Genomic DNA, 23,880 nt, shown 5'->3' with positions numbered 1-23,880 from the left:
ATATCCCATGCAGCAAAGAAAAAAAAAATACCTAGCCATTCCATAGTATATTCACCTACCACCTCTCTGACATGTTTGTGATTTTTTTTCCACCCCCCATTCACCGGCTATTCAGCTCATAAATTCCAATTACTTCCTGGTTATGGTGGCTATGCCTGTGATCTCAAAGACTACTTTTCCCTGCATGCACTGCTCACATTTCCTGCTCTCAGCTGCCTGAGCAGAGAGCTTGTTACCACCCCTAACTTATGTTAGCCACTCCTACAGCTCTGCTAGCTCACTCCCACATAACACTGAGCTCCAATCATAGCCCTACACAGCAGGGTGGCCACGAGGAAACAAAATGTAATCTCAGTGCTCAGAGAGAGGGACACTGGAGTTGAAGCTGCAGTTTTACACTGTAAAATCACTCCCTCCCCCTCCTGCTTTACAGTGGCACAATCACCTCCCCCCCCTTCTCTGCCCTGCACTCCTCTCTCCCCAGTGCTCAGTGTGACAGGTCTACGCTGGCAGCTCCCTCCCCTCCCCCCTCTCCTCCGTTCTCAGTGTAAAAACATTAGCAAGGAGAGGGGAGAGAATCAGCCTGTTTGCTGACTCTGCTATGATCTGAATCAGCCGGCATATAGGCAGTGCTGCTCAGCCAATCACTGCAGAACAGAGGGAGGACAGTGTGAATATTCATCAGATGGGAGGAGCTAAGGCCGAGCACAGGGAGCTCTCTGCAGCACAGGGGTTTTCTGGGTAATTGTCACGTCACGGCCCCTGGATGCTGCTGATAACAGCCTGAATAGGGGCTCGAAAGTCATGAAAACCTGGAACAGCTGAATTTCCTGTCAGACAGAAGAATGCAGAAAAAGCTTGTTTCTAAGCAGCACTGGTAATGGAAGTGATTTACAAACCTGTATAACTTTACCTTCTGCACTAAAAGCTGAACAATTATTTACTGTGAGACTTGTCCTTTAATGCAAATGTCAACATTGATCTTTAAATGTAAGGGGATATGAAACCCTCTTGGGTTCTGCGAATGCCTGCTCCTGACTCATTCTGTGTCTTTCAAGAACTACTTGTCTCCCTGCCCTCAGGCCTTGGGCCTTCAATTTTTGGATGTTTAGCAGTAGCTAAATACATGCTTAATGCAAATTTCAACATTGATCTTTAAATGTAAGGGGTTGGTTATGAAACCCTCTTGGGTACTGCTCCTGACTGCTCCTGATTCATTCTATGTCTTTCAGGAAATAATTGCCTCCCTGATGCCTCAGGCCTTGGGCCTTACATTTTTGGAAGTTTAGCAGTAGCTAAAACATGCTTAATGCTAATTTCAACAATGATCTTTAAATTCTCGGCGCTCTGCTAGGGCCTTTTCCTACCCTGCCGGGGCTGATCCGAGGACCTCACTAAACCATCCAATCGGTAGTAGAGACATGCGGTGTGTACAAAGGGCAGGGACTTATTGAACCCGAGCTTATGACCGGCGCTTAGTTGTGATTCTTCTTTCCTGGCAAATAATTGCAATCCCTGATCCCTATCACGAAGGGGGTTCAGCGGGTTACCCGCACCTGTCGGTGCAATATAGACACACGCTGATCCGTTCAGTGTAGCGCGCGTGCAGCCCCGGACTTCTGAGGGCATAACACACCTGTTATTGCTCGATCTCGCGAGTGATCTTTCAATGTAAGGGGTTATTAAAGCCTCTTGGGTACTGCTGATGCCTACTCCTGACTGCTCCTGTGTCTTTCAGGAAGTTTTTGACTTCCTGATGCTTCTGGGCTTGGGCCTTTAATTTTAGGATTTTTGAAATACATAAATACATGCTTAATTAAAATTTCAACATTTATGGTACAATGTATGGGGTTATTAAACACTCTTGGGTAGTGTTTTTTTTTTTCAAATTTTCTGATAATTATCACAGTAATAAACTTGAATTTTCCACAATAATAACCATTACACCATTGAACGATTGTTGCATGTGATTTTGTAAGTAAAATTTTCAAAAAAAATACGCAGAGGGATGAACTCTGCTTCTTTATTTCATAAAAAATTCTTTTATAGAAGAATGTCTTTTAGTGGTCCACCGTCCTGCATTATAGAGTCTTCTGGACTCTTGGATATGTGATTGTTCTTAAACAAAGGTACAAAAACCAAAAATGGCCGGTCAGGGCTATGGAGACGTTGCGCCTACATCTTACGGCCACATGAGCCCTGTGGGTGCTTGTGAGATTAGGTCCTTTGTACCCACACGGCTGGGTCCGGGACACAAATTTTGATTTAAATTTCAAATAAAAAAATCACACATTTCAATGGTCTCCTCATGCTGCAGCCAACTCCAGGCTACGTCATTCTGGTAATATATAGAGAGCACTCGCTGTCCTAAATTTTCGTTAAAATTTTTCGGCAAAAATGTTTGTCTTTTTTAGTAGGGATTGTGAAGCTTTGGTGCGTACTCATGCATCAGCCAACTCCAGCCTGTGTCATTCAGGCAATATATGGTTTACTGATGGCGCTGCTGGGCCTGGGTCTGGGAATTTCAAATTTTCTCATAGGTAGCACCCGCTATCCATAAGTCTTCTTCATAAATTTCTACAATTGTTGTGTTTTTTTTTTGAGGGATTGTGAGCCCTAGTGTGTACTCATGCATCAGCCAACTCCAGGGTGTGTCATTCATGCAACATATAGGTAGCACCCGCTGTCCTAAATATTCTTAAATTTTTTTTAAAATGATTGTTTTTTCTTTGGGATTCTGAAGCCCTGGTGTGTACTCAATGCTGCTTCCTGCTACACTCTGTCAGCCCGTTGGTCCTGCGACAGTGTGCTACTCCGCCTCCACATCCTCCTCTGTGTCTTAAGCCTCCACTGCCCGGACAAGTCTCAGTGGCCCTTCCATGTGTGCAGGTCACAGCGGTGTCACACTGTACTTCACATGGTTTGCCTTGGCGAGAAGTCTTGGAAACAATGGCCGGTCAGGGCAATGGAGACGTTTCGTCTAAATCTCACAGCCACATGAGCCCTGTGGGGGCTTGTTAGATTTGGTCCTTCGTACCCACACGCTGGGGTCTGGGACACACAAAGGTTGTTTTAAATTACAAATAAAAAAAATGATGGCACTGCTGGGCCTGGGTCTGTTAATTTCAAATTTTCTCATGGGTAGCACCCGCTATCCAAAATCTTTTTCAAAAATTTCTAAAATTGTGGTGTTTTTTTGGAGGGATTGTGAAGCCCTGGTGTGTACTCGTGCATCAGCCAACTCCAGGCTATGTCATTCAGGCAATATATGAGTTACTGATGCCGCTGTGGGGCCTGGGTCTGGTAATTTAAAATTTTCTCATAGGTAGCCCCCGCTATCCAAAATCTTCGGTTTAAATTTCTTAATTCATCTTTTAATCTTAGGGATTGTGAAGGCCTAGTGCCTACTCATGGCAACTCCGGGCTATGCTATTCATCCACTATATGGTCTCTTCATGATGCAAACACCTCCATGCTGTGTCATTCAGCCACTATATGGTGTCCTCATGTTTCAGCCTCATCCAAGCTGTGTCATGCAGCCACTATATGGTGTCCTCATGCTTCAGCCTCATCCAAGCTGTGTCATTCAGGCACTATATGGTGTCCTCATGCTGCCAGCATCTCCACACTGTGCCATTCAGCCACTATATGGTGTCCTCATGCTGCCAACACCTCCATTCTGTGTCATTGAGCCACTATATGGTGTCCTCATGCTTCAGCCTCATCCAAGCTGTGTCATTCAGCCACTATATGGTGTCCTCATGCTGACAACACCTCCACACTGTGCCATTCAGCTACTATATGGTGTCCTCATGCTGACAACACCTCCACACTGTGTCATTCAGCCACTAAATGGTCTCCTCATACTGCCAACACCTCCACGCTGTCATTCAGTCACTATATGGTCTCCTGACACTGATGCCACCACCAGGCTCTGTCATTGTGCTGTTGTGCGACAGTGATTCTAAAAGCGATGCCGGTAATCTGCATGTTATTCTGAATAACAGTATTATTTCACTACACTAGCACACTCCATATGTGTTTTAGAACACAGCAAAGTGTTCTATACCCCTATAGAAGCTGTATATAGGCTAGAAATAGCCTTTTTTAATATGGATTCGCCACGTAAAAATTCGGATCGAAACAAACTTTTCCGGAAAATTCAGCGAATCAGCCGAATCGAATTTTTGAAAAGTTCGCTCATCTCTACACATAACCATCCTTAAATGGGTCACTGTTACATTGTATCCTAAGATAAGGTGCTCTGGTATTAGTGCATTTACTGTACAAGGCAATGCTGTGCCATAGTACATCAATATTCATACAGTCTAGGATATTTATCAAAACCTGTGTAGAGGAAGAGTGTTGCAGTTGCCCATAGCAACCAGATCGCTTCTTTCATTTTTCAGTGACCTTTTTTTTTTTTTTTTTGACCAAAGAAGCAATCTGGTTGCTATGGGCAACTGTACCACTTTTCCTCTATACAGGTTTTGATAAATTTCCCCCATTATGTTTACTCCAGCTGTTGCATGCTGGAAGTTGTAATTATGCAACAGCTGGAAGCCACCCTGGTCGGAAACCATTGCCCTATCAAATACTAAGCCAATAGTGTAGTGATAACTTGCCACACAACAGCAGAAACATAGAAACACATTGGCCCTCATTTACTAATGGCTTCCTGACAGTTTTTATCGGTTTGTGCGCCTAAATTTCTGTCGCAGCGAGTGGGCGACCAAATCTGTGCCCAAAATTTACACCGCAAAACCGACAGTTTTGCCAACACTCAGGGTCTATTCACACGTACAGTATTCTGCGCAGATTTGATGCGCAGGATTTCAAGCTGTGTTCAGTTTACATTTCATTCTGCAGCAGAAAATCCTGCGCATCAAATCTGCACAGAACACTGTACGTGTGAATAGACCATCAGAGTATTTTTTTAAACCGAGAAAATGGGTGTGTTTTTTTGTTAAAAGGGGCGTGGTCTAGACAAAATGCTAAACACACTCCGAGTAAGTTGGAAAACACTGTAAATTGTGTGAATTGTGTTTGCTGAAAAGCCGACAGCCAAGAGGATGTGTAAAAACTACCAAAAACGAGTGATTTTGGAAAAGGCACCGCATAACGTGTGCTTAAACTATATATTTTTTTTCCATTGTTTTCCAGTTCTACACAAGGATTTTTAGACTATGCAATGCATTTTGAACATTAAAATATGCCTTTAATTGTATCTTTTTTATGTGGGGGGGGGGGGGGGGTTAAACTCCTATATTAGATGGTCTAAGTCCATTCAATTTTTTTAGTTCTATTATGTTGCTTAATTCCCATTAAATCTTGCGTGTTCTATATCCATGTTTTTTTTTCTTTTAACTCAGAGTATGTGCGACACATTTTCCCATGCGACACAAAAAAAACCTGTGCGACAGAAAATTAACCGACATGTGCGACACATTAGTAAATCAGCTCCCAGAAAAAGAGGAGTGAAATCTAAAACACTCCAGAAAGAACATCAGCTTTTAGTAAATCAGGGCCATTGTCATACTTTGTCATGTCAAGACATTTAGACAACAAGAGAAACTCAGGAAGAAAGAAATTGCACAACTTCTAACGTGCAACATGTATATTACATGACCATCTCTGGGTGGGAACGTGCAAATGAATTTGTAGTTGAGCCCTAACTCAGGTACTTAACCTCTTATTCCCTATCCACAGAATAGGGGATGAATGTCTGATTGCTACGGGGTGGTCCAACTGTTGGGACCCCCCCCCACGATCTCCTGCCCGGCACCCTGGCTCTCCTCATGCACAGAGCCGTGTCGACCACCGAATGGAGCAGGGGTTGTCACACCCCGTCCATACATCTCTATGCAATAGCCGTAGATACACAAGTACAGGGCTCATGTATCTTCAGCCTATCCTGTGTAAAAGGGATAAAAAGTACCTGAGTTCCTCTTTAATTTGATTGCCTCATTTAGGCAACCCCTTGTCATATAGGGAATCCCTCACTTGTGTTCTCTTTCTACAAATTAAAGTGGAGAGACCAGTCTTTCTCACTTTGCCAGACCTGGTCCATTCATGGTGCAGGCAGCCATTTGCAGTACTACATCTTCATATGGTTCATATGTTACAGGGATAATCTTTGATGAGTAATTTTTCCCCTTAAGAACATATTGTATTGTGTTTTTGCTGACTTTTATCTTGTTCCACCACTTGCTACTATAATGACCTCTGGAGAAGTAGATATTTTCTGGACGCTTCCTGGGATTGTGGTCTATGCATGTTTGATATAGATATTGTGCGTGGGTTATACATTTATCTCATAATCTTAGGTTTTACTTTTTCAGCTATGGTTACATATACGAACATTCATTTTTCCTTCATGTGAATCTTCATGTGGGGACATTATATTAGCACAACTTTACATGTAATAGTAGTATATAATGTAATAATTGTAGTAGTAGTAGTATTAACTGTTGCTGTAGATGAGTGTTTCCCATCCAAGGTGCCTCAAGCTGTTGCTAAACTACAACACCTAGCATACCTGGAAAAAAAACATTGAAATAGGAAAGCTGGTTGCTCAGCTTTACAAGTGAAACCTATGAACATTGAGCAGCCAAAAACCACATCACAAAACCACTACTTTTCTTTTAAAAAATTGTACACAGTTCCATTTTTAACATTACGTCTGCGCATCCACTATTTGCACACGTATAGCCTATTGTATAAGTGAATTCATGGGGCAGATGGTATTAACCCCTTGTGTTCGTGATGCCAGGGTGTGGTTTAGCCTTACCCACCCGAAGGTAAACCGCTGGATCCTGGGCTAGGCACAGAGGCAATGAAGACACCAACGCCAAGTTACGGACAATAGTAGCTTTACTAGGGTAGACAGTTGGTACAGTCTATGCAGTGCAGCCAGGGCCCAAGGAGGTGACCAATGACACAGAGACCTCGAAGGTTTGCTGGGACTTGTAGTTAAACGGGAGACTTAAGTGCAGGCCACGCTGGGTAAACAGATGACTTGACTTGACTGACAGGACGGTGACTTTAGCTTACTTGCACTTGACTTGAGGCTACAGGACTTGACCTGTGGCTGCAGGACTTGACTTGAGGCCCATTCCCCTCGCATGCTCTGTACAGGGGTGAATTCTACAATCTCCCCACTCTCTAGGGAGTGTAGAGTTGGAGGGAGATATTCTCTCTTCACCGCTCTCCTGTTGACTAGAATAGTAACACCATGGTGGCAGTCCAATAGTGTGCCATACCCACTCACTCTGTCGAACTTCATGACTGTGGTCCTCCGCCGTTCTAGGGTTGGCTCTTAGTGATGAGTGGCAGGGGCCATATTCGAATTCACATATTCACCTTGTTCATTCTCTTTTCTTCCTATGCGAAAATTCGTAATGAAATTTGCATAGTGCGCATGCGCAATTATAGTTTTCAACTTAAAGAAGGGAGGGTTCAGTGTCCAGTCTGGAAGTGCCGATATTCGCATAAATATTTGCATATAAAAAAAATATATTTATATCACATGTACTAAATATTAATGAAATCGGGAAGTGCTGATAAAATTTGCGTTCAACACTAGTGTAACTCCTTCTTGGGGTTACTCTAGCCTTCTTATGTGTAAGGCTTCAAGGCTCTTAGTGTTCTGCTGCAGGACTTGACGAACTTCATAAGGCATGAATTGAGGACCATACTCTTTTCTCCTCTGCGCCGTTAATTCTTTCATGATGGCAGCCACTTCGGCCTCCTGATTAGCCTTCTCGGTATGGGCAGTCGGTACAGAAGGATGTGACTTCCCTGGTAGAGGTAGGAGATGATCCCTCATAAACTGGGTAAGTGCCGGCTTGTCAAATAACCACTTGGGTAGCGGTGGTGACTGGGGACGTGCTGTGGGCTGCTGGACCTGGGGCACTGGGTCTGGACTGAGGGTAGATGGAGGGGTATAAAAGGCGGCCTCAGCCGGGGTACTCACTTATGACTCCTCCGTGTAGATCTCCACCCAGGATCCCCAGGTCCGGTGGTGGGGTGAATCCCTCACCGGCTATGGCTCTCGTGAAGACTTTGTCGTATCTTCTGCCGGGGTTGCAGGCCAGTCTCCATCGTCCTCGGGCAGCGGGACTTGATAGCATGCCTCCTCGGTGGAGATCTTCTGGAGATGGTCTGCCAACTCCTGGAACATGTGCACCGCAGCTGCAGCGACTCTCCGGGCCTCTGGCACCATCTTGGGACTCTCTGCACGGGTAGTATGCTGCGCTCATCTTCTTGCTCTCACCAGAAACGTCCGCAAGGCTAAAGAGGTCTGGCTCTGCTCCGCTTCTTATACCAGTCTCCAGCAAAATGGCTGGCGGCTGGAACTTCATCATCAGCAGGGCCCGGGACTGAAAGTGACTCAGCGGTGCATCCTCTTCTTCCACCCCCTAGCAACAAGGGGCGGACCTTTCAAGTTCCACTTGGGACTAATAACTACAACTTGGCTTCCACACCCAGGGGCGGGACGCTGGCCATGGCAGGATCCTTTCGAACACTTTTCTTCCAACAGATTAACCTTTTCAGGTATGGCGGCAGACATCTTGGGACGTAACATTGCTTCAGTACAAATTTTGCACATAATGTTCACAACTTCAGGGTTTTCCACAATAACAGCTCACAGTGTTTTCTTCACCTCCCCCTCTATTTCACAACCGCCCCGGGTAACACTTTCCATAGACAAAGTACCGTACACTTTCTGGTGCAAACTTTACTCGCATCGGCATGCAATTTTCTTGCAGACAATACTGGACACAGTTCAGACTAGGGGGGCTTGTGGCATATGGCATACACCCGTATCATGTTCCTGGATAAAAGTTATGGCGTGGGGGTGTGTGGTGCAGGGCAGATGTTGCTACCCTAGGGGCAGATGGTATTAACCCCTTGTGTTCATGATGCCAGGGCGTGGTTTAGCCTTAACCACCTGAAGGTATACCGCTGGATCCTGGGCTAGGCATGGGGGCAATGAAGACACCGACACCAAGTTACGGACAACGGTAGCTTTACTGAGGATAGACAGTTGTTACAGTCTATGCAGTACAACCAGGGCCTAAGGAGGTGACCAGTGACACAAAGACCTTGCAGGTTTGCTGGGACTTGTAGTTAAATGGGAGACTTTAGTGCAGGCCGTGCTGGGTAAACAGATGACTTGACTTGACTAACAGGACAGTGACTTTAGCTTACTTGCACTTGACTTGAGGCTGCAGGACTTGACTTGTGGCTGCAGAACTGTGCTTGAGGCCTCCTCTGTTCTGGAAACACACTATAGGCACAACTTTACTGGACCTCAGCAGGAAGCAAGAGAGCAGAGGTCATAGAGAGGGAAGCTAGCTCCACCCAGGGCTTGTATGGGGGAGACTAGCAGGGAGCCCATAGGTCACCTTTGTGGTCAGCTGGTCACTAGTACCTCTTGGGTAACAATCACATGGTACATTTATTAAAGGTATAACACACAGCATAATACATAACATATTTACAATGGAAGAAACACTGCAAGGGGCCCTGGGGATGCTGAGGGCCACTGCCTGACAGGGCAGGAAAGGTATGGGGTAACATCATCCTGTACTGGGCAACCATACATGCAGACAGAAAAGTCAGTCAAATACAAATGGGCATATACATAGAAAGCTAATGCGCACAACTGTTTCATCACACTGTACAACCTCAGAGTTGTACAGACATTACTATAGAAGTATACAGGCCCATACAATACACTCTGTATACCTCACATGGTGACATACAGGTGCAACTAGTTTTATATTTTTCTTTTAATTCTTTAGTTTTTACAATATAACTAATAAAACAAAACAAGCATATTGCTACAACACAGGAAAATAGCAAAAGTAATTTAGGTTATGTACAAACACTAAACCACCCACTAACCCAATGGTACCTAGTTACTTTTATGCAACTAGGTACAAAACATGACTCCCTTACACCAATGTTTATAGTTAACCACCCATTAACCCAAGTAGAAGATAAAAATGGATACACAACAAATGTGGTATCCAAACCAAAACCACACCAAAAGGCTGCTACCCTTAAAAGGGGAACTCCGGTGGAAATCAATTTTTAAATAATCATCTGGTGCCAGAAAGTTAACCCGTTAAGGACCCGGGGTTTTTCCCTTTTTGCATTTTCATTTTTTTCCTCCTTACCTTTAAAAAATCATAACTCTTTCAATTTTGCACTTAAAAATCCATATGATGGCTTATTTTTTGCGCCACCAATTCTACTTTGTAATGACGTCAGTCATTTTACCCAAAAATTTACGGAGAAACTGAAAAAAATAAATTGTGAGACAAAATTGAAAAGAAAACGGGGGCTTCCGTTTCTACACAGTACATTTTTCGGAAAAAAATGACACCTTATCATTATTCTGTAGGTTCATACGATTAAAATGATACCCTACTTATATAGGTTTGATTTTGTCGCACTTCTGGAAAAAATCATAACTACATGAAGGAAAATTTATACGTTTATAATTGTCATCTTCTGACCCCTATAACTTTTTTATTTTTATGTGTATGGGGCGGTATGAGGGCTTATTTTTTGCGCCGTGATCTGAATTTTATAGCGGAACCATTTTTGCATTGATAGGACTTATTGATCGCTTTTTATAATTTTTTTCATGATATAAAAAGTGACCAAAAATGCACTATTTTGTACTTTGGAATGTTTTTGCGCGTACGCCATTGACCGTGCGGTTTAATTAACGATATATTTTTATAATTTTCACTTTTTTTTGCAGTGTAATAGCTCCCATAGGGTCCTATAACACTGCACACACTGATCTTTTACATTGATCAGTGGTTTCTCATAAGAAACCACTGATCGATGATTCTGCCGCTTGACTGCTCATGCCTGGATCTCAGGCACTGAGCAGTCATTCGGCGATCAGACAACAGGAGGCAAGGTAGGAGACCCTCCTGGTGTGCTACAGCTGTTCGGGATGCCGCGATTACGCCGCAGCCATCCCGAACAGCCCCCTGAGCTAACCGGCAGTGATTTAGCTTCACTTTAGACGCGACGTTCAACTTTGAACGCCGCATCTAAAGGGTTAATGCCGCGGCCCCGCATTATAGAACGGGAGCGGACTCAGGACGTACAGGTACGCCCTGGGTCCTTAACAGGTGTTAGGATTCGGCAGGCTGGATGTGGATCCTCTGTGTCAGTGAGGGATTGGCGTGGAGGTAGCAACCAGGTCATATCCACCGGCAACGGCTCAACCTCGCTGACTGCTGAGAAGGCGTGGGACAGTAGGACTAGACAGAGGCAAGGTCAGACGTAGCAGAAGGTCGGGGCAGGTGGCAAGGTTCGTAGTCAATGGATATAGCAAGAGGTCAGGAACACAGTTATGGCAAACACAATAAACGCTTTCTCCAGGCACAATGGCAACAAAATCCGGCAAGGAAGTGAAGGGGAAGTGAGGTTAAATAAACAGGGAGCAGGTGGAGGCTAATTAGACAGATTGGGCCAGGCACCAATCATTGGTGCACTGGCCGTTAAATCTTAGAGAGCTGGCGCGCACGCGCCCTAAGGAGCGGAGCCGCGCGCGCCAGGACGAGACAGCCGGGGACCGGGCCAGGTGAGAGACTTGGGATGCGATTCGCGAGCGGGCGCGTCTCGCTATGCGAATCGCATCCCCGCCGGCAGTGTCAGTGCAGCGCTCCCGGTCAGCGGGTCTGACCGGGGCGCTGCAGAGAGAGGAACGCCTCGAGCGCTCCGGTGAGGAGCAGGGACCCGGAGGCATCAGGAATTATTTTAGTGTATTTTATTTTATTGTTTGATCCCCCCATAGGGCCCTGTGAGGGGATCATCTTAATCTTTTCTATAATTGATGTGATATTATATTAAATATTACTGTTAATTGAAGCACGGTCTATTTCATTTATTATAATTTTATATACACTTTCCTTGAGGTTCTGGGTAAATATTTTTGCTATAGAATTTTCTTTTTTGCACCTGGGGTATAGGTGCCTACCCAATTTAACCTCGGATTAGTGTATTAATTGTGAGCTGCACTTATTCTCTTTCTTTAAAATAGATTTGTAAATTACTTCTATTTAAAAAAAAATATTAATCCTTCCAGTACTTATCAGTTGGAAGGAAGTTGAGTAGTTCTTTTCAGTCTGACCACAGTGCTCTCTGCTGACACATCTATCCATGTCAGGAACTGTCCAGAGCAGGAGAAAAACACAGAGACTACAAAACACAATAAGGCAAGATTAAATTAGAGAAAACAGACATAAAAAAGGGAAAGATAGAGAAGGAGAAAAGAGCAGAGAAAGAGGGGAAGGAGATAGAGAAGGATGATAAAAAATGGGGGGAGGGGGGACAACTCCATTACAAAAAGAGTATAAGACCTCCATCAAACTCTGGTGGCAAAAAACAAAGCCTTATACTCCTCCGATTTCTCAAAATGTCCATGACACCAATGTGTCCAATAAGAGATCTGACCTTTTCTGGAGGGAGGCAGTAAACTCTCCATTCGTTGGTACAGTGGCTACTATGTAATATGTATAAAATGTAGAAAACAAAGACCACGCAGTAGCGCCTTGTGTTTTACCCAAGGGAGAAACGAAAAGAAAAACCAGATGGAGACCGACGTCTCTGTAGATTGGCCTGTGGTGGCCCAGTACAGGAGTTGCAACCCTGTACCCTAGCTGCCCTGTCCAGCAGATTCCATCCTGTGACCCCCTGGGCCCTCCCTTACCTATGTCTTGTATATATTACCGCCAGTGCCTATGTTATATAATGTATTGTACATATAATGTGTTATACCTTTAAGAGATGTTGTCATGTGATTGTAACCAGGGAAGGTACCAGTGACCATGTGACCTACAGGGTGACCTATGGGATACCTCCTGAGTCTCCGTCATATAAGCCCTGGTTGAAGCTTCCTCAGTCTCTTTAGTGCTGAGTTGCAGTAAGGTCAAGTCCTGTAAGAGTGTGTCTGGAGTCCAGAGGAGGCCTAAAGTCTACCACGCAGCCACGGATCCACAAGTCCACTACCCCCAGGTCCAAGTAAAAACCTGGTAAGCTACAACCGGGGCATAGTCAGTATCAGTCAAGTCAGCCCAAGTTAATCTGTCTCAAGTCAACGTGGTCGTGCATCAAATTGTCCAAGTCCACTATAATTCCCAGCAAGCCCTGTGGTCTCTGAAGTCAATGGTAACCTCTTTGGGCCTAGCCTATAGTCTGTATAGACTGTTACACCTGTCTGACTCAGTAAAGCTGCTGTTGTTCCGTAACTTGGTTTTGGAGTCATTATTTGCCCCCGTGCCTAGCCCAGGATCCAGTGGCCTACCTTCGGGTGGTAAAGCAGTTAAATCACGCCCTGGCGTCATGAACACAAGGGGTTAATGCCATCTGCCCCTAGGGTAATTCCATCTGCCCTGCATCACACCCTCACCACAGGCTGCTCACCTTATGTGAGTGATAAGTGCGCTTATCACCCCATATCCAAGAGACAGGTACTCAAATAGGATGTAGCTTCTGTGCCTGGAGGGTTGGAGGAAAAAGGGGCAAAAGTCAAAGATGGAATCCAGAGATCCAAAGATACATCTTAATACACTTTTATTGCAGAAAGGAATAAAACAGATATCATTACACATTTCGTGGGTCACCTCCCCTTTTATCAGATTGAGATCTTAATTTGATGAAAGGGGGAGGTGACCCCCGAAACGCGAAAGGCTCGTCATTGCAATACAATACAGGAAAAGGGGCAGGGATGGAAATACCAACCTCCGCATTCATTTAAGGTCCCTGAGTTCAAGAGTAGGACACAACCTACAGTATTTGGGAAATCTTTCCTAGGGACATGAATAGCATCTATTTCACAAATGGATTAAAGCGCAACTGTCATGGAAATTATACCCCCAGACTAATAACATGATAGTATAGATGATGATACGTGTAATGCAGCTGTACTTTTGGCTGCTGTTTATCACTCTTTATCAGCAGGAAAATAGTTTTATCATGCGGTCAGCAACAGACGGATAGGCGTGGCTGGGGATCGTAATGCCCCACCTCCGCCACGCCTGTCCCCTGTAAGTGAGCGCTGGGACCACTGTGTGATTGACACACAGGTCCCCACCCCCCGATGTCCATGATTTGCGGGCCGGCGTGACTCCACTGAGCCTATACATATAATGTGCACCTTTATGTTATGTGAAATACAGTGCCCGTACTCCTCTTCTTTCTTCTCATGGTGCTGGAGACGCGCTGCTTCTGCTTTCACTACAGGCAGTGAGCTCGCTCCCGTTATCTGCCGCCAGCTCAGTGCGCCTGCGCAGTGCTAGAGGCAGGGAGCGAGCTCTCTGTCTATAGTGGAAGCAGAAGCAGCGCGTCTCTGGCACCATGAGAAGAAAGAAGAGGAGTACGGGCACTGTATTTCACATAACATAAAGGTGCACATTATATGTATAGGCTCAGTGGAGTCACGCCGGCCCGCAAATCATGGGCATCGGGGGTGGGGAACTGTGTGTCAATCACACAGTGGTCCAGCGCTCACTTACAGGGGATAGGCGTGGCGGAGGTGGGGCATTACGATCCCCAGCCACGCCTATCCGTCTGTTGCTGACCGCATGATAAAACTATTTTTCTGCTGATACAGAGTGATAAACAGCAGATAAACAGGAAATGTTTCTGAAACCAGAGATGACAGGAGAATGTAGGTACTCTAGTCCCAAATCAGTTTGGTGCTCTGCTATGATTTTTCAGTCCCTTAAGAGATATAAAACTCTGTGTGAGCATCCGCCTCTAAGGCCCCAGAAAAATCATTGCCCAGATGTAGCAACAGCAGACTCCTTCAGCTGTCCATGTGGTGCAAACCACATAATCTGCATCCCGGCACTACTTTACTTAACTACATGTATGAATGCTCTGCAGAGCCATTTTGTGCATTCTTTCCTGCTATACCTCATTGGCCCTACAATCTGCCATCCTAAACACTGAGTCCATTAGGGAATAATAAACAGCTTCGGTATAAAATACAGAAGATATGTTTTAGGGCTCCTCCCTTCCTCCGACAGAGATTCCAAACACATAAAAATATATTGATTGAATTATGTCCATAAAATGGACACTAATGGTGAATTTGCAGGCCCTCATTTACAAAGACTGGAGTGTTGGTTAGGTTTTTTTTTTTCAGTGTACTCGTCTTTTTTTTCCTTGTGATTTACTAATCTGTCGCATGTGTTGTTTTTTTTTGTGTCGCACGATATTAAATTCTGTCGCACGGGAATAAAAAGTGTTGCACTGGAAAAATAAAAATTAAACCAAATAAATAAAGTAAAGTTACTCTGCACAAGGATGTAACTTTACATTCATGATTGTTAATGGGTTAACAACCCAAAAGTTAAAAAAAAAAAAAAAAAAAAAAAAAAAAAATATATATATATATATATATAATATATATATATATATATATATATATATATATATATATATATATATATAAATAAAAAAAATCTATTACATAATTTAATCATAAAAGCGTTGAGGGGTTAAAAATGCTTTTAAAGTATAAAACAAGTAATTTAATCATGAACCGCAATGGTCAGCTGTCCCTTCCTCAAAAACACTCAATTTTTCCATTTTCACTCGACCTCTGGGCTGTCGGTTTTTCAGAGTTGAGAAATCACACTTTTTTCAGAGTGATTTCACAATTACTCCGAGTGATTTTTCCATTTTGTCGGGTAAACGCCCATTTTTTAGTAAACCACGCCCATTTTGTAGGTTAAATTAAACTCTCCGAGTGTTTTTGAAAATGTAGGTTGTGCGCCTAAATTTTGGGCACAGATTTGGTCGCACGCGGGATGTGACCAAATTTTGGGCGCAGTAACCGAGAAAAACCATCGGTTCTCCTTTAGTAAATGAGGGCCATAGAGTTGCTTTCACAATGTTTGTTTCTGCTTTGTTAATCCTTGATTTTTTTGCCATCTCACATTTTAGGCCATGTTTAACAACTGGAAGCCTATGTGGGTGACACTGCTGGAGGATGGAATAGAATTCTACAAGAAGAAAAGTGACAACAGCCCAAAGGGGATGATACCAATTAAAGGAGTGGTTATCACAAATCACTGTCAGGATTTTGGAAAAAGAACAGTGAGTACAATGAGATATTATGAAGTCACTATTGACATTGCACGGCTGCACGACATATCTGTTAGCTCAGTAACTGGCTGGATGACTGGTTCATAAAGCACCATAGTATAAAGTGCCCCATGAACTGTTGTATGGTATACTGTATGATGTATGGCACTGTGAAATGGACTTTTTATCCCTTAGAAACTATGTGGACCATTACTATATTTTACCCCATATGAAGCCCTAAAAAAATACAACAGTACATTAGAACCCTATAGGAGCCATGTCACGGTTCCACCAGACTTAGATGTAGATGCAACATTCATTTATAATCATTATTAATAATTCAGATCAAATTGGAACTTTAGGACTTTGGTCTTTTTAGTCCTAAACCTAACAGTGTTGTGGATCGGTGTGATCAAACCATTGTTTCTTCTCTTTAGTTTGTGTTTAAGCTCACGACTGCTAAACAGCAGGATCACTATTTCCAAGCGTCTCACCAAGAAGAGCGTGATGCATGGGTTAAGGACCTTAAAAGAGCCGCAAAATGCATTGCAGATGGTCAAAGGTTTGCAAGAAAATCAACCAGAAAATCAATCAGATTACCTGACACAATAAATTTAGGGTAAGTGCTCAGTCCAGATATTTGTATATTATAACGTTTTGGTTTCTGATGATCTCCAGAACGGGGCATGCAGCTCTCATAAAGAGCGTCACAGAGAGAGCATGTGCTACAGACAGAACATGCTCCATTCATTTTTATGGGGGCCTCGGAGAGTGCTGTACTGCAGGTGTTATCTGCAGCAAACACTATCTGAGAGCCAGGGCCCCATTATGGAGATCAAGGGGGATCCCAGTGTTGAACCCCCAGCGATCAGACACTTATCCCCGATCCTGTAGATAAGGGATAAGTTGTTTTTCACTGGACAACCCCTTTGGCTTATACTTATTAACAATACAAAGTAATTCTACTGTATATATTATGTCTTCCCAGGTTTACATTGAGATGACCATACTATGAGGCCTTATGGTTATGCTAGTCTTAGTGTGACAACAGTGCATAGCAACTATTAAAACATTTATTGGGTCCCTTGTTTAGAAATCCTTTTTTTTTCTTTAAATTTTTTATACAATTAGGGAATTTTGAGTTAAAGGGGTGTTTCCACATGATTACTTCCAGCATTCTTCTCTCCTGCGCCCTCTTTGCAGCAGTTGGAGGTGGTCGGGAAAGCCAAAAGCAGCGGAGGTGGGGAAGTTACGCAATTTGCATAACTCCCATTGACTTTAATGGGAGTTGGGCCATAAATGTTTTATTAGAATGGCTCCCTTAATTTCATTTGTACAATGAGGGTTGTCCAACCAGGTATTTAAAATGAGCACCACTTTTTGTCCAACCCCTTATTCTGGCATGACTCAACAACAAAAATCACCTTACCTTGATATTTCTAAAATGTCACCTGTAACTGCTTATAAATGTCATGTGAACTAATACCATGATGTGAAACCTACATATTGAGGAGAAATACTTTTACACTTTTGGTACTGTGGTGCATGGCTCTGAGGGTGCGATTTTAATTGTCACAAGACTTTTCCATTGTAAACTATATTGAGTGAGATAAAGGATGTAGTAACTTACTCTGAGGTTAACACCTGTAGACTCGACTTTGTGAAAAGGTCATTGTTAATAAATAATATTTAAAGCGCAGTACCCAGGAGAACAATGGCCTTCATAATTCTTAAATGGAAGACAATGGAACAACCAAGACTCTTCCTAGAGCTAGACACCCCATCAAACAGAGGAGAAGGGCCTTGGTTAAAGTGGTGTCCAAGAACCATATGGTCACTCTGACTGAGCTTTAGGGTACGTTCTCACATGCCGTACTTTGCTGCATATTTGCTGCTGCGTATTTTCCTTCCCATTAAAGTCAATGGGAAGTAAAAATCACCTGCATATTTTGCTACCCATTGACTTCAATTGAAAAGAAAATATGCAGTAGCAAATACGCAGCAAAATACGGCACGTGAGAATGTACCCTGTGTGCATATAGTAGAAACTTCCTGAAGGTTCAACCATCACTGCAGCACTCCACAATCTTATGGCAAAATATCCTCAGTAAAAGGCACATGAAAGCCATCTGGAAAAAACAAACAGATTTTCTAGTCTGTTGATTGAACTTTTTGGCCTCAATTCTAAGCATCATGTCAAGAGGAAACTAGGAGCTGCTCATTACCTGCCCAATACCATCTCTACAGTAAAGCATGGTGGTGGCAGCATTTCAGAGAAGGACTGAACAATCGCATCTTTGCCAAAACCAAAATATGAAGACTGTAAACCCTAGCTGTATTTAAAATATGTAAGGTAGATGGCTATGTCCACCTTCACAACTACATCCTTTTCAGTGAATCTAAAAAGAAAAATTGAACAACGTTGCACAGTGTTGACTAGAAATGTAATACCAGTTTGTGTCTACAGTTTCGATGTAGACATGTGTGTTTCCAAAGTTACAGACTACAAAGATATATATGTGTGTATATATATATATATATATATATATATATATATTGTAAGGATTTCTCCCTAGGGATAGCTCTGGGATTGTCCTTGACACTGCCACGGGACACGTTTCCACTTCAATCAGCAGGTAAACAACAGTTCTTTATACAAGTCTGGCTCCTCATCAGCTTTATTAGATAGGTTGCAGGATAAATAAAACATAAAACAGGAACAAACAAAACTCTAGACTGTCTAGTCGCTAACTAAACAATCCAGCATGCCCTGACTATGGACTGATTCCCGGCTAGTTAAACTTATGCCTCCTGCAAACTTCTATTCACTGTTCACACATGGCGTTTGCAACCTCTTGCTGTGTATCATCCACATCACTCTTTGGGGCCACTCACAGCTCAGCTGTCTGTTCCTCACCAGGACCCCTGCCTCTTCCTTACAGCCACCTTGCTGTCTTCTGGGGAGAGAGCCAACTATCCTGTCTGACTTCCTTTTAAACACACTTTCCCTTTCTGCTACCTCATTAATTAGGCCACAGGTGGAGGTTTCTCCAGGGTTAGCTAGGGAAATACACCCTTTCCTTGCCACACTGTCACAATATATATATACAAACAGGTGGGCACTGCCAAATTTGTTCAACAGGGTGCAAAAATATTGCTTAAACGTTGAAACAATAACATAAACATTGGAAAAAGTCAGCTCACCTACTCCAACATGCAGAATCACGTTTCCCCTCTGGCCCAGGTGCTGTCAGGGCATTGCTGCCCCAAACAAGGTAGGTAGGAAACAGAACTTCACTCACTGAAGAGCATAAGATCCTCAGCACTTCTGGACACCAGTAAATGTAAAATACAAAAGCTTTATTTCTTTCTTCATTAAAAACATAGTAGGGGTACAAAAATGGGTAAAATCAGACCGACACATTTTGGCAAACAAAAGCCTTTTTCAAGGTCCTCTCTGGGTAAAGATATTCAGCTGAATAAATATACACCATATCACAAAAACCCCACCCCCACTAGCACATCACTTCCTGATCCTAATCTTGCAGTAACCCTTTACTTGCTGACCCATAGTAAATGGCTTGATACCTGTAAGTATACGTTGCTCATAGTAACCCTGAATCTGGATTGTGCCTATCAGCACAAACCCTATATATCAGTATAATGCTTGATTCAGGACTATTCCTAAGCTCGAGGACATGAGCAAAAAACTGTAGATCAATAAAACAGCATTACATCAGATCTGAAATTCATATCCTCTGGAGCTTGGGTCACCATTTTCATGATCCAGTCGATCTCTCTTGTGTGTAATTTACAGACTCTGTCACCTCCTTTGGGTGACTTGGTAATGTGTTCAATTGGTATGACCTTCATATGAGTTATGCTCCATGTACTTCTCTAAAGTGCTTGCACGCACCGGACAGTAAGCATGTGTGAACGCTGCCCACTGACCGTGCGCCCGCAATATGTTCGGAGATTCTGCGTTTTAACTTGCGGGTCGTGGACCCTACATATAGTTAGGATAAGATAGTATCTGAAGTAACATGTCCTGACTATGCCGGCATAGTGGACAGCGAGATCTACCAAATGAGACACTGCCAATATGTTTTAACCAATTATTGCCCTGCTTGATGTTTGATGGATCTCTCACGAAAAAAACTGACATTCTATTACCAATAGTGGTGTTTCTCTTAGAAACGCAACACCATCCAGATTTTAGTATTATAAATATTCTGACCTGGGTTTAGATCTGGCAATGCCCTCTGCTCTAGAAATAGTGCTATGATGGTAGCCCCTATTTAGGAGTCTCTCTTTAATGATGGCACATTCCTGATACAAAAAAAGATTATTAGAACAAGCACGTCGCGCTCTGATAAATTCTCCCACAGGGAGATTCTGAATAGTATGACATTCATGACTACTATAACCGTGTAATAGGGAATTACCAGAAATGGGTTTTCTATGTAATTTTGTTTCTAGCTTCATGTTTTCCCTATCAACGAAAAAATGAATGTCCAAAAAAACCATGCCATATTTGCTGTAACTCAAAGTGAACTGTAAATTATCATGATTGTTGTTGAGATAGTGTTCAAATTGAGTTATGACCTGATTGTCCATGGGCCCCCGCCACACCACCAGTATGTCATCTATTGTCACAGCGTGCGCTCCGGTCCCCTCCCCCGGACCGGAGCGCCCACTCCCCCGGCCTCCCTGTTAGGGATCCCGGCGCCTCCCGGTCAGACGCGCTGACCGGGAGCACGGGTTCCCTTGTGTCGGGGACGCGGCTGCTGTGGCGGCTGGTCCCCGCTCACGCGCCGCGTCCTTGTCTGGCATACCTGGCTCCCCGCTCCCTGCGCCGTCAGTCTCTGCTTCCCGGCGCACGTGGCCCAGCTCTCTAGGGCGAGCGCGCCGCCTTCTGTAAATTTAAAGGGCCAGCACGCCTTTGATTGGTGCGCTGGTCCCTGACCTCTGGCCACTTCCCAATAAAGGTTACCTGCCCCTTCCTGCCCTTGCCGGATCTTTGTGCCCTTGTGCCTTTGATAAAGCGTTCCCTACTGTGTTGTATTGCCTTGCCTGTTGCCGAACCCGTTGCTACCTACTACTCGCCCTTGAACCTTTGCTGCCTGCCCTGACCTCTGCTACGTCCGACTACGCTCCTGCCTACTCCCTGTGTACCACGCCTTATCAGCTGCTAGAGAGGTTGAGTTGTTACTGGGGGATACGACCTGATAGTTACCGCCGCAGCAAATCCATCCCGCTTTGCGGCGGGCTCTGGGGAAGACCAGTAACTGCTTAGAACCGGTCCTCCAGCACAACCCACACCATCGCCTCTCTGGTCTAGAGGATCCACTACCCGTCCTGCCGGTTCGTGACCTCTATATAGCGACCATACCAGGTGATGTGGCGGAGGAAGTGATTGTCAGGTGTGTGGATGGATCTTTCCTCCCACCAGGTCATGCATAGGTTTGCCAATGAGGGCGAGAAATTGGCCCCCATTGGAAAACCACATAAGTATAGGAGGAAAGGTCCATCAAACAAAAAAAAGTTGTGTGTCAAAAGGAAAGCACTTACGTCCAAAATGATTTGCTGCAAGATAGATGCACAATTACTGTAAAGCTTTAAATCCAATGCAAAGATTGCCCTGTCATGTGGTATTACACTGTACAGCAAAGTTACGTCACAGGACACCCAGGCTAGATCATCATCCCAACCAAGATCCGGTAATGCTGTTAATAGATACTTGGTGTCTCTGATATAGCCTGGTGTCCTGACAACCAGAGGTTGGAGGAGACTATCCAACTAAGTGGAAAGACGTTCACATGCTGAGCCGATTCCCGACACTATCGAGCGTAATGGAGGGGGGGAAATGCCTTTATGCGTCTTGGGCAGACAATGGAAGGTAGGACATATGGGTTTAGAAACGTAAAGAAAATCTTGGATAATTTCCTCAACACTGCTGGTGTGGGATCAGCCTCTAGAATTTTATAGGTGTTAGTGTCCCTCAGCATTTTCCGAATCTTGTCTGTACAGTTCTATGCCCAATATCACCACTGAGCTGGCTTTATTTGACATTCTAATGATAACATCCTCGGGTATCACACAAGGGAACGCATCCTATTGTTTTTTCTTTTCTAATTATTAGAAAATGGAAGACATACAAGACCACTGATAATCTCCCTCGATCTGGGGCTCCACGCAAGAGCTCAGCCTGTGGTGTTAAAATGACGGTGAGCAAAAATCCCAGAACCACACGGGGGGACCTAGTGAATGACCTTCAGAGAACTGGGACCAAAGTAACAAAGGCTACTATTAGCAACACACTATGCCGCCAGGGACTCAAATCATGCAATGCCAGATGTGGCCCATCTGAAATTTGCTAGAGAGCATTTGGATGATCCAGAAGAGTATTGAGAGAATGTCATATGGTCAGATGAAACCAAAATAGAACTTTGCGGTAAAAACTCAACTCATCGTGTTTGGAGGAGAAAGAATGCTGAGTTGCATCCAAAGAACACCATACCTACTGTGAAGCATGGGGGTGGAAACATCATGCTTTGGGGCTGTTTTTCTTCTAAGGGACAAGGATGGCTGATCCATGTAAAGGAAAGGATGAATGGGGCCATGTATTGTGAGATTTTGAGTGAAAACCTCCTACCATCAGCAAGGGCATTGAAGATGAAACGTGGCTGGGTCTTTCAACATGACAATGATCCCAAACACTCCGCCTGGGCAACAAAGGAGTGGCTTCGTAAGAAGAATTTCAAGGTCCTGGAGTGGCCTAGTCAATCTCCAGATCTCAACCCCATAGAAAACCTTCGGAGGGAGTTGAAAGTCTGTGCTGCCCAGAAACAACCCCAAAACATCACTGCTCTAGAGAAGACCTGCATGGAGGAATGGGCCAAAATACTAGCAACAGTGTGTGAAAACCTTGTGAAGACTTACAGAAAACATTTGACCTCTGTCATTGCCAACAAAGGGTATATAACAAAGTATTTAAATGAACTTTTGTTATTGGCCAAATACTTATTTTCCATCATAATTTGCAAATAAATTATTTAAAAATCAGACAATGCGATTTTATGTTTTTTCTCATTCTGTCTCTCATAGTTGAGGTATACATATGATGAACATTACAGGCCACTCATCTTTTTAAGTGGGAGAACTTGCACAATTGGTGGCTGACTAAATACTTTTTGCCCCTCTGTATATGCACAATTATAGGAACAATAAATCGAGAAAATAAAAACACCAATATATAAATAACAACCCTCGGACAGTATTAACTTCAATTATAAACTATATTTAAATAGGAAGCGCAGTAGGGCTCAATGTAAAGAAAAAGTATCCACATAAAGCGACCACAAAAATCTTCTCTGCAAAAATAATAACAAGCTGATGAAAACATGAATGGAAACGCAAAAGAAGAAAGAGCTTATTAAATCTAAATATAGTGCAAAGCCCTGTACATGAGGGGAGTAGCTGAATGCCGTGTGGGCAAAGAACCCCACGATGTTCCGCTACTGAGCAGTAACTTAAGGAAGGAAGCTTATTCCTCCCTCGTGTTGTCTGACTCCACAGGAATACTTTTTTTTAAATCTGCCCCCTTATTTTTTAATCTACTGCATATCAACATATCAACATATAGATCTGGACTGGAACTGTAAATTGTACATTGTAAGACCGCTATATGGCAGGACACTCTCTTCCACTATATGTTCACACGGCAGAATTTCTGAGCGGAATCCGGCGGAA

The 23,880-nt window shown here is 43.7% G+C and overlaps 1 protein-coding gene across 2 annotated transcripts in view; it reads left to right on the top strand.

Annotated features, from left to right (window-relative positions):
* Positions 1-23,880, top strand: part of PLEK (pleckstrin) — an 83,618-nt gene that overhangs the window by 19,839 nt on the left and 39,899 nt on the right. The window contains exons 1-3 of one of the 2 annotated variants that reach the window (XM_056567906.1): positions 3,865-3,979; positions 15,988-16,140; positions 16,566-16,747. In XM_056567906.1, coding sequence (XP_056423881.1) covers positions 3,974-3,979; positions 15,988-16,140; positions 16,566-16,747 — 341 coding nt within the window. In that variant the 5' untranslated portion in view covers positions 3,865-3,973. Of the gene's footprint in view, positions 1-3,864; positions 3,980-15,987; positions 16,141-16,565; positions 16,748-23,880 lie in introns of those variants that run through there. The other variant, XM_056567905.1, reaches the window with a different exon arrangement.

Source organism: Hyla sarda, chromosome 3, assembly GCF_029499605.1.
Source record: "Hyla sarda isolate aHylSar1 chromosome 3, aHylSar1.hap1, whole genome shotgun sequence".
Lineage (NCBI taxonomy): Eukaryota > Metazoa > Chordata > Amphibia > Anura > Hylidae > Hyla > Hyla sarda.
The sequence above is the reverse complement of the archived record's forward strand: the minus strand, read 5'-3'. Positions and strand labels throughout refer to the sequence as shown.